This window comes from Oncorhynchus mykiss, chromosome 17 (assembly GCF_013265735.2).
Source record: "Oncorhynchus mykiss isolate Arlee chromosome 17, USDA_OmykA_1.1, whole genome shotgun sequence".
In the NCBI taxonomy this organism is placed as follows: domain Eukaryota; kingdom Metazoa; phylum Chordata; class Actinopteri; order Salmoniformes; family Salmonidae; genus Oncorhynchus; species Oncorhynchus mykiss.
Genome location: NC_048581.1, coordinates 10884025 through 10896152, shown reverse-complemented (window position 1 = coordinate 10896152; position 12128 = coordinate 10884025). Strand labels below are relative to the sequence as shown.

The following is a 12128-nucleotide window of genomic DNA, read 5'->3' as shown; positions in this document are numbered from 1 at the left end:
GTTGGGGGGGGAGGTGTGTGTGTGTTTTTCTGTTTGTTGGGGGGGGAGGTGTGTGTGTGTTTGTCTGTTTGTTGGGGGGGGAGGTGTGTGTGTGTTTGTCTGTTTGTTGGGGGGGGGAGGTGTGTGTGTGTTTGTCTGTTTGTTGGGGGGGGGAGGTGTGTGTGTGTTTGTCTGTTTGTTGGGGGGGGGAGGTGTGTGTGTGTTTGTCTGTTTGTTGGGGGGGGGGCAGGTGTGTATAGTCAGCATTTGTTTTTTATTTTATTTTCAGGAAATCCTTCTTCTCTGGTCATGCTTCGTTTGCAATGTACACCATGCTGTATCTAGCAGTAAGTATCTCACACACACACACACACACACACACACACACACACACACACACACACACACACACACACACACACACACACACACACACTGTGAACCAGCCTCCCAGAGAGTGATTGAAAAGAAGGGAGCTGAAAGGGAGAGAAAGAAAAGAGGGCAGGAGAAAAAAGAGGGATTGAAAGAGAGAAGAAGTAGGGCAGACAGAGATGTCTTTGTTCCCCTCGGGCAGGGGAGAGGTCTGACCTCTCTGTCTCTCTATACTACACTCCTCTATTGTGTGAGGGCAGGGCCGTAGAGAGAGAGTAGAGTCAGAACTGTGCTGCATCTTTGAAGATAAATACAGTATAATTCAGTATACTACAGCATGATGCGGTATAATATAGTATAATACTGTATAATTCAGTATAATTCAGTATAATTTAGTATAACACTATGTACAAATAGTACATGTGTAGTAATCAACATTTTCCCCTCCCTGCCTCTCTCTCTCTCTCTCTCTCTCTCTCTGCCTGCCTGCCTCCCTCTCTCTCTCTCTCTCTCTCTCTCTCCCTCCCTCCCTCCCTGCCTGCCTGCCTGCCTGCCTGCCTGCCTCCCTCCCTCTCTCTCTCTCTCTCCCTCTCTCCCTCCCTCCCTCCCTGCCTCCCTCTCTCTCTTCAGTTCTACCTCCAAGCCAGGTGGTGTTGGCGAGGGGCCAGGTTACTCAGACCCCTCGTACAGTTCTTCCTGGTTCTGCTAGCTGTGTATACAGGTACTTACAGGTCTATTGATAATGATCAGTGACGGGGGAATCGACTCTGAAAATACTCCCCAACTGATAATGACGTAGGGCCGCTTTCCCAGACACTGATTACGGCTGGGATTTAATCCCAGAGGCGTGGTCGACAAGCACACTGCACTGTCAACAAGGTGCCTTTTCAAAGGCACACCTTCCTGACGTTCGCGGAGATCGTGTTCACGTTAAATGCTGCACACGTCAGTTCCAGCTTAAATGTCCTGTCAAAGTCGGTTGGTTTACGGACACCAGAGATTTGACTGAATCTCAAGCTAAACCTACATTCTGGGCTAAAGAAGCATTTTTCAATGGAGAATCGTCATTGAACATGTTTTTTAATCCAGGACGAGGCGTAAACTGTGACTGGGAATCCAGCCCATACCAGCCCATTAGATAGTCTGACTGGGAATCCAGCCCATACCAGCCCATTAGATAGTCTGACTGGGAATCCAGCCCATACCAGCCCATTAGATAGTCTGACTGGGAATCCAGCCCATACCAGCCCATTAGATAGTCTGACTGACATGGCTGATATGTTATAATGGTCTATGGATGTTCATAGCCTCTCAGTACTCTCCCTGAGTTGTCCGTCCACAATGTGGTTATTCATCTGGTCTATGGATGTTCATAGCCTCTCAGAACTCTCCCTGAGTGGTCCGTCCACAATGTGGTTATTCATCCGGTCTATGGATGTTCATAGCCTCTCAGAACTCTCCCTGAGTGGTCCGTCCACAATGTGGTTATTCATCCGGTCTATGGATGTTCATAGCCTCTCAGAACTCTCCCTGAGTGGTCCGTCCACAATGTGGTTATTCATCTGGTCTATGGATGTTCATAGCCTCTCAGAACTCTCCCTGAGTGGTCCGTCCACAATGTGGTTATTCATCCGGTCTATGGATGTTCATAGCCTCTCAGAACTCTCCCTGAGTGGTCCGTCCACAATGTGGTTATTCATCTGGTCTATGGATGTTCATAGCCTCTCAGAACTCTCCCTGAGTGGTCCGTCCACAATGTGGTTATTCATCCGGTCTATGGATGTTCATAGCCTCTCAGAACTCTCTCTGAGTGGTCCGTCCACAATGTGGTTATTCATCTGGTCTATGGATGTTCATAGCCTCTCAGAACTCTCCCTGAGTGGTCCGTCCACAACGTGGTTATTCATCCGGTCTATGGATGTTCATAGCCTCTCAGAACTCTCCCTGAGTGGTCCGTCCACAATGTGGTTATTCATCTGGTCTATGGATGTTCATAGCCTCTCAGAACTCTCCCTGAGTGGTCCGTCCACAATGTGGTTATTCATCCGGTCTATGGATGTTCATAGCCTCTCAGAACTCTCCCTGAGTGGTCCGTCCACAATGTGGTTATTCATCTGGACTACTGTCTTTTCAGGTGTTGTTTAATCTCTACTATGACTAAAGAAAAAAACAAAACCAAATAATGAAATAATGACATTTTCCTAATACGTTTGCCTGGATGTCTGGTGTAGTTCTGATAGAATCCTGGTCTGGTCAATTGTTGTCACTTTGTTCAGTTGCTGTCCACTTGATTGGCCCAAATTCTAGGGCGGGGCTTGACAACGGGTCATTTCCTCTGTACTGCTGTAATATGCATTTTTTATCATATTGTTGAGTCATAATTCAACATATTTAACAGGTACGTTTCTAACGTGTAATCTCTTCGCAGGCCTGACTAGAATATCGGACTATCGACATCATCCCTCTGATGTCATCACTGGCTACATACAGGGAGCCTTGACTGCCTACTGGGTGGTGAGTTGATCTGTGTGTGTGTATATGTAGGTGTGTGTGTGTATGTATGTATGTGTGTGTATGTATCTGTGTGTGCATAACCAGTGTGTTTCTCTCTGTCCTCCAGGCCTTCCACGTCTCCTCCATGTTTAAAGACTACAGCTCTACCCTCTCTCCTAGCCTGGACAACCCCCCGTCTCCTAGCTCCTCCATGTTTAAAGACTACAGCTCTACCCTCTCTCCTAGCCTGGACAACCCCCTGTCTCCACATCTCCTCCATGTTTAAAGACTACAGCTCTACCCTCTCTCCTAGCCTGGACAACCCCCTGTCTCCACATCTCCTCCATGTTTAAAGACTACAGCTCTACCCTCTCTCCTAGCCTGGACAACCCCCTGTCTCCACATCTCCTCCATGTTTAAAGACTACAGCTCTACCCTCTCTCCTAGCCTGGACAACCCCCTGTCTCCACATCTCCTCCATGTTTAAAGACTACAGCTCTACCCTCTCTCCTAGCCTGGACAACCCCCTGTCTCCACATCTCCTCCATGTTTAAAGACTACAGCTCTACCCTCTCTCCTAGCCTGGACAACCCCCTGTCTCCACATCTCCTCCATGTTTAAAGACTACAGCTCTACCCTCTCTCCTAGCCTGGACAACCCTCCGTCTCCTAGCTCCTCCATGTTTAAAGACTACAGCTCTACCCTCTCTCCTAGCCTGGACAACCCCCTGTCTCCACGTCTCCTCCATGTTTAAAGACTACAGCTCTACCCTCTCTCCTAGCCTGGACAACCCCCTGTCTCCACATCTCCTCCATGTTTAAAGACTACAGCTCTACCCTCTCTGCTAGCCTGGACAACCCCCTGTCTCCACATCTCCTCCATGTTTAAAGACTACAACTCTACCCTCTCTCCTAGCCTGGACAACCCCCTGTCTCCACGTCTCCTCCATGTTTAAAGACTACAGCTCTACCCTCTCTCCTAGCCTGGACAACCCCCTGTCTCCACATCTCCTCCATGTTTAAAGACTACAGCTCTACCCTCTCTCCTAGCCTGGACAACCCCCTGTCTCCACATCTCCTCCATGTTTAAAGACTACAGCTCTACCCTCTCTCCTAGCCTGGACAACCCCCTGTCTCCACATCTCCTCCATGTTTAAAGACTACAGCTCTACCCTCTCTCCTAGCCTGGACAACCCCCTGTCTCCACATCTCCTCCATGTTTAAAGACTACAGCTCTACCCTCTCTCCTAGCCTGGACAACCCCCTGTCTCCACGTCTCCTCCATGTTTAAAGACTACAGCTCTACCCTCTCTCCTAGCCTGGACAACCCCCTGTCTCCACATCTCCTCCATGTTTAAAGACTACAGCTCTACCCTCGCTCCTAGCCTGGACAACCCTCTGTCTCCACATCTCCTCAATGTTTAGACTACAGCTCTACCCTCTCTCCTAGCCTGGACAACCCCCTGTCTCCACATCTCCCTCATGTTTAGACTAAAGCTCTACCCTCTCTCCTAGCCTGGACAACCCCCTGTCTCCACATCTCCCTCATGTTTAGACTACAGCTCTACCCTCTCTCCTAGCCTGGACAACCCCCTGTCTCCACATCTCCTCCATGTTTAAAGACTACAGCTCTACCCTCTCTCCTAGCCTGGACAACCCCCTGTCTCCACATCTCCTCCATGTTTAAAGACTACAGCTCTACCCTCTCTCCTAGCCTGGACAACCCCCTGTCTCCACATCTCCTCCATGTTTAAAGACTACAGCTCTACCCTCTCTCCTAGCCTGGACAACCCCCTGTCTCCACGTCTCCTCCATGTTTAAAGACTACAGCTCTACCCTCTCTCCTAGCCTGGACAACCCCCTGTCTCCACATCTCCTCCATGTTTAAAGACTACAGCTCTACCCTCTCTCCTAGCCTGGACAACCCTCTGTCTCCACATCTCCTCAATGTTTAGACTACAGCTCTACCCTCTCTCCTAGCCTGGACAACCCCCTGTCTCCACATCTCCCTCATGTTTAGACTACAGCTCTACCCTCTCTCCTAGCCTGGACAACCCCCTGTCTCCACATCTCCCTCATGTTTAGACTACAGCCTGGACAACCCCCGTCACCACACCGTCAGTTAGGGGATAGGTCTGTGTGTGTTTCTTTGTGTTAGTGAAGTGTTTCAGAACAAGTCCTGTGAAATCACATACCTCAGTATTCTGTGAGAGATAAGGAGATAGAGAGATTAAGAGACAGAAAGGGAGACGGGAGAAAAAAAGAGGGAGAGAGAAAGGGGGGGGTAGTGGGAGAGAAAGAGACCGAGAGAGGTGTGGGAGAGAGGGAGAGAGAGAGAGGGGGGGGGGGGGGTAGTGGGAGAGAAAGAGACCGAGAGAGGTGTGGGAGAGAGGGAGAGAGAGAGAGGGGGGGATAGTGGAAGAGAAAGAGACCGAGAGAGGTGTGGGAGAGAGGGAGAGAGAGAGAGGGGGGGGGGGGGGTAGTGGGAGAGAAAGAGACCGAGAGAGGTGTGGGAGAGAGGGAGAGAGAGAGAGGGGGGGATAGTGGAAGAGAAAGAGACCGAGAGAGGTGTGGGAGAGAGGGAGAGAAAAAGAGGGGGAGACAGTTGGAGGGAGGGAAAGAAAAAGTGAGAGAGACAGAGTGAGAGGAGATGTTAGCATATCTAAAAATGTAGTTCTATGGTAGAACCTGTCCTCTGTAACTCAGTTGGTAGAACCTGTCCTCTGTGGACTCAGTTGGTAGAACCTGTCCTCTGTGGACTCAGTTGGTAGAACCTGTCCTCTGTGGACTCAGTTGGTAGAACCTGTCCTCTGTGGCTCAGATGGTAGAGCCTGTCCTCTGTGGCTCAGATGGTAGAGCCTGTCCTCTGTGGACTCAGTTGGTAGAGCCTGTCCTCTGTGACTCAGTTGGTAGAACCTGTCCTCTGTGGCTCAGTTGGTAGAGCATGGCATTTACAACACCAGGATTGTGGGTTTGATTCCTGGGGCCTCCCCATATGTAAAAATGATTGACTGACTGAAAGTTGATGTGGATAAAAAGTGCCTGGTAATGGAATATGTAAATCCATGTTAGTGCCACACAAACTATGTATGTAAATAATCCTGATCTGGGATTGGTCGGTCCACATCTGTTTTTTGACTTCTTAGCGAATGATAACGGAGCTTTGTTGTTCTTTTGAATCCTGCATTGCCCCTTTAATTAAAGTCCACCTGTACTAAACCAGATCACTATGTTAGTCCCCGATTCCATCTGACTGCGCTCCGTCAACAACGCCATTAACGTCATTCATAGGCAAAGTCAGCACCTTTTGGGGAGACCACATTCCTCGCTGCATGTCGGTTCAATCGGAAAGGTTTCAATGGTGCGTTGTTGACAAAGCACCATGGGATTGAATCCCGACATTAGTGTGGCTCTTCTAGCCAAAGCTGCTAATTATCCTTACAATTATTTGTACATATAATATTTATATATCACCACTAACACGGTACTATTAGTATTTTCTACTACATATATCCAAATGATTCACCACTAACACGGTACTATTAGTATTTTCTACTACATATATCCAAATGATTCACCACTAACACGGTACTATTAGTATTTTCTACTACATATATCCAAATGATTCACCACTAACACGGTACTATTAGTATTTTCTACTACATATATCCAAATGATTCACCACTAACACGGTACTATTAGTATTTTCTACTACATATATCCAAATGATTCACCACTAACACGGTACTATTAGTATTTTCTACTACATATATCCAAATGATTCACCACTAACACGGTACTATTAGTATTTTCTACTACATATATCCAAATGATTCACCACTAACACGGTACTATTAGTATTTTCTACTACATATATCCAAATGATTCACCACTAACACGGTACTATTAGTATTTTCTACTACATATATCCAAATGATTCACCACTAACACGGTACTATTAGTATTTTCTACTACATATATCCAAATGATTCACCACTAACACGGTACTATTAGTATTTTCTACTACATATATCCAAATGATTCACCACTAACACGGTACTATTAGTATTTTCTACTACATATATCCAAATGATTCACCACTAACACGGTACTATTAGTATTTTCTACTACATATATCCAAATGATTCACCACTAACACGGTACTATTAGTATTTTCTACTACATATATCCAAATGATTCACCACTAACACGGTACTATTAGTATTTTCTACTACATATATCCAAATGATTCACCAATCACACAGGCACAGTACATGTAGTATTTTGTACCACACCACATGCGACTGGGGGGCACCTTGTTAATTGGGGAGGAAGCGCTCATAGTGATGGGTGGAATGTAGTGAAGTGACTGGTATCAAACACATGGTTTCCTTCTGTTTTTACAGCCCTTCCACTCCAGACATTATGAGCCGTCCTCCCCAACAGCCTCCTGTGTTTTTACAGCCCTTCCACTCCAGACATTATGAGCCGTCCTCCCCAACAGCCTCCTGTGTTTTTACAGCCCTTCCACTCCAGACATTATGAGCCGTCCTCCCCAACAGCCTCCTGTGTTTTTACAGCCCTTCCACTCCAGACATTATGAGCCGTCCTCCCCAACAGCCTCCTGTGTTTTTACAGCCCTTCCACTCCAGACATTATGAGCCGTCCTCCCCAACAGCCTCCTGTGTTTTTACAGCCCTTCCACTCCTGACATTATGAGCCGTCCTCCCCAACAGCCTCCTGTGTTTTTACAGCCCTTCCACTCCAGACATTATGAGCCGTCCTCCCCAACAGCCTCCTGTGTTTTTACAGCCCTTCCACTCCAGACATTATGAGCCGTCCTCCCCAACAGCCTCCTGTGTTTTTACAGCCCTTCCACTCCAGACATTATGAGCCGTCCTCCCCAACAGCCTCCTGTGTTTTTACAGCCCTTCCACTCCAGACATTATGAGCCGTCCTCCCCAACAGCCTCCTGTGTTTTTACAGCCCTTCCACTCCAGACATTATGAGCCGTCCTCCCCAACAGCCTCCTGTGTTTTTACAGCCCTTCCACTCCAGACATTATGAGCCGTCCTCCCCAACAGCCTCCTGTGTTTTTACAGCCCTTCCACTCCAGACATTATGAGCCGTCCTCCCCAACAGCCTCCTGTGTTTTTACAGCCCTTCCACTCCAGACATTATGAGCCGTCCTCCCCAACAGCCTCCTGTGTTTTTACAGCCCTTCCACTCCAGACATTATGAGCCGTCCTCCCCAACAGCCTCCTGTGTTTTTACAGCCCTTCCACTCCAGACATTATGAGCCGTCCTCCCCAACAGCCTCCTGTGTTTTTACAGCCCTTCCACTCCAGACATTATGAGCCGTCCTCCCCAACAGCCTCCTGTGTTTTTACAGCCCTTCCACTCCAGACATTATGAGCCGTCCTCCCCAACAGCCTCCTGTGTTTTTACAGCCCTTCCACTCCAGACATTATGAGCCGTCCTCCCCAACAGCCTCCTGTGTTTTTACAGCCCTTCCACTCCAGACATTATGAGCCGTCCTCCCCAACAGCCTCCTGTGTTTTTACAGCCCTTCCACTCCAGACATTATGAGCCGTCCTCCCCAACAGCCTCCTGTGTTTTTACAGCCCTTCCACTCCAGACATTATGAGCCGTCCTCCCCAACAGCCTCCTGTGTTTTTACAGCCCTTCCACTCCAGACATTATGAGCCGTCCTCCCCAACAGCCTCCTGTGTTTTTACAGCCCTTCCACTCCAGACATTATGAGCCGTCCTCCCCAACAGCCTCCTGTGTTTTTACAGCCCTTCCACTCCAGACATTATGAGCCGTCCTCCCCAACAGCCTCCTGTGTTTTTACAGCCCTTCCACTCCAGACATTATGAGCCGTCCTCCCCAACAGCCTCCTGTGTTTTTACAGCCCTTCCACTCCAGACATTATGAGCCGTCCTCCCCAACAGCCTCCTGTGTTTTTACAGCCCTTCCACTCCAGACATTATGAGCCGTCCTCCCCAACAGCCTCCTGTGTTTTTACAGCCCTTCCACTCCAGACATTATGAGCCGTCCTCCCCAACAGCCTCCTGTGTTTTTACAGCCCTTCCACTCCAGACATTATGAGCCGTCCTCCCCAACAGCCTCCTGTGTTTTTACAGCCCTTCCACTCCAGACATTATGAGCCGTCCTCCCCAACAGCCTCCTGTGTTTTTACAGCCCTTCCACTCCAGACATTATGAGCCGTCCTCCCCAACAGCCTCCTGTGTTTTTACAGCCCTTCCACTCCAGACATTATGAGCCGTCCTCCCCAACAGCCTCCTGTGTTTTTACAGCCCTTCCACTCCAGACATTATGAGCCGTCCTCCCCAACAGCCTCCTGTGTTTTTACAGCCCTTCCACTCCAGACATTATGAGCCGTCCTCCCCAACAGCCTCCTGTGTTTTTATTTCATTTATAAGTTATACTATTCAGACATTGGAATTGTATTTAATGAGATGTAACCATAGCGATGCTAAACAGATTGTACATGAAACCAGTGAATGTAACTGAAATGAATGTGAACGTTTAGTTTCAATCGTGTAAAAATCCACTTCATTGTAATGTGTTGCGTGTGTTATACTGTGTGTGTGTGTGTGTGTGTGTCTGTGTGTGTGTGTGTGTGTGTGTGTGATTTTAAGCCAGTGTGTGTGACTAGGATAACTAGGATAACCACTAACTATGAAATACTATGTTGACTTTTTAACTGGTGTGTCCTGTCTGGTTCTTTCAGAGTAACACCACATTCTATACCAGTCTGACAGACAGACAGACAGACAGACAGACAGACAGACAGACAGACAGACAGACAGACAGACAGACAGACAGACAGACAGACAGACAGACAGACAGACAACATTAAACATGTACATTTCGGTCATTTAGCAGACTCTTATCCAGAGGGACTTACAGTCAGGGCATTAAACGGAGCTAGATTAAACAACCACAGATAACAGTCATCACATGTGAAAAGTCTCCTCAGTGAAGAAGCCATCAGCAGAAGCGGTGCTGGTAGGAAGAGACGACAGCAATGAGAGTAGAAGAAAGACACGTACAACAGTAAGGTACACCGGCAAAGGTTTGGTTACACAGTTTAACTGGGGTTAACTTCAGTAGCAATACAAGACAAGTCAGAGCACAGGTGGATCTATGTACAATGGACGAGCATCCTCATTATGTAGGTATTGTTTACAGTAGGAGAGTTCCGGGTTAGAATCACCTCCATTCTATAGAGTTCCGAGCTCATTGTTCTGTTGCCGTGACAACGTAGAAGGAAGGCAACAACGTGTTCCGTCGCCTGACAGTCTGTAGAGGGGAGGGGGCTGGGGGCGGAGTCTGTGAACGTTCCAGATCTCTAGGAGAGACGAGATTGGTTGGAGCACCGGGAAGGGGAAGGGCAAAGACGCGGTGCGTTATGTTCCCACCTCTTTGTTTGGGGAAAAAATCTACAACTGTTAATTTGTACAAGGGCTGTGGTAGTCACACACACCTACACACACCTACACACACAAACACACACCTACAAACACTCATTCACACTCACACCTACAAACACCCAGACACCACACCCCCCCCCCCCCCCCCCAACACACACAGAGACACAGACACACCTTCCAAACTCTTCTAATAGTCTCTCAAAGGCTATATCAATTCATGCACATTTCTTTCAAAACATTTTTGGCAACATAAGTTCTCCTCTGACATTTAGTGTCCCAAATGGCACCCTATTTACTGTGTAGTGCTCTGGTCTAAAGTAGTGCACTATGTAGGGAATAGGGCTCTGTGCCAAAGTAGTGTACTATATAGGGAATAGGGCTCTGGTCTAAAGTAGTGCACTATATAGGGAATAGGGCTCTGGTCTAATGTAGTGCACTAGATAGGGAATAGTGCAATGGTCTAAAGTAGTGCACTATATAGGGAATAGGGCTCTGGTCTAAAGTAGTGCACTATGTAGGGAATAGGGCTCTGTGCCAAAGTAGTGTACTATTTAGGGAATAGGGCTCTGGTCTAAAGTAGTGCACTATATAGGGAATAGGGCTCTGGTCTAATGTAGTGCACTATATAGGGAATAGGGCTCTGGTCTAAAGTAGTGCACTATATAGGGAATAGGGCTCTGGTCTAAAGTAGTGCACTATATAGGGAGTAGGGTCCTGGTCTAAAGTAGTGCACTATATAGGGAATAGGGCCCTGGTCTAAAGTAGTGCACTATATAGGGAATAGGGCTCTGGTCTAATGTAGTGTACTATATAGGGAATAGGGCTCTGGTCTAATGTAGTGCACTATATAGGGAATAGGGCTCTGGTCAAAAGTAGGGCACTATATAGGGAATAGGGCTCTGGTCTAATGTAGTGCACTATATAGGGAATAGGGCTCTGGTCTAAAGTAGTGTACTATATAGGGAATAGGGCTCTGGTTTAAAGTAGTGCACTATATAGGGAATAGGGCTCTGGTCTAAAGTAGTGCACTATATAGGGAATAGGGCTCTGGTCTAAAGTAGTGTACTATATAGGGAATAGGGCTCTGGTTTAAAGTAGTGCACTATATAGGGAATAGGGCTCTGGTCTAAAGTAGTGCACTATATAGGGAATAGGGCTCTGGTCTAAAGTAGTGCACTATATAGGGAATAGGGCCCTGGTCTAAAGTAGTGCACTATATAGGGAATAGGGCTCTGGTCTAAAGTAGTGCACTATATAGGGTATCATTTGAGATGCAGTCCCTATTGAGGGTAAGCAACAACTAGTCAATCAATCTTTTGATTAATCAACCAATCAATCAATCAATCAACCAATCAATCAATCAACCAACTAATCGATCAATCAACCAACCAATCGATCAATCAACCAACCAACCAACGAACCAATCAATCAACCAACCAATTGATCAATCAACCAACCAACCAATCGATCAATCAACCAACCAATAGATCAATCAACCAATCGATCAATCAACCAATCAATCAATCAACCAACCAACCAATCGATCAATCAACCAACCAACCAATCGATCAATCAACCAACCAATAGATCAATCAACCAATCGATCAATCAACCAACCAATCAATCAACCAACCAATTGATCAATCAACCAACCAACCAATCGATCAATCAACCAACCAATAGATCAATCAACCAATCGATCAATCAACCAACCAATCAATCAACCAACCAATTGATCAATCAACCAACCAACCAACCAACCAACCAACCAACCAACCAACCAACCAATCAACCAATCGATCAATCAACCAATCAATCAATCAAC

At 47.1% G+C, this 12128-nt stretch overlaps 1 protein-coding gene across 1 annotated transcript in view; it reads left to right on the top strand.

Annotated features, from left to right (window-relative positions):
- LOC118940264 (phospholipid phosphatase 3-like) overlaps positions 1-5143 on the top strand; it is a 14060-nt gene extending 8917 nt beyond the window's left edge. Inside the window, exons 5-8 of the mRNA XM_036948927.1 lie at positions 269-326; positions 982-1072; positions 2780-2865; positions 2972-5143. Coding sequence (XP_036804822.1) covers positions 269-326; positions 982-1072; positions 2780-2865; positions 2972-3130 — 394 coding nt within the window. The 3' untranslated portion in view covers positions 3131-5143. The remainder of the gene's footprint in view (positions 1-268; positions 327-981; positions 1073-2779; positions 2866-2971) is intronic.
- Positions 5144-12128: the final 6985 nt, after the last annotated feature.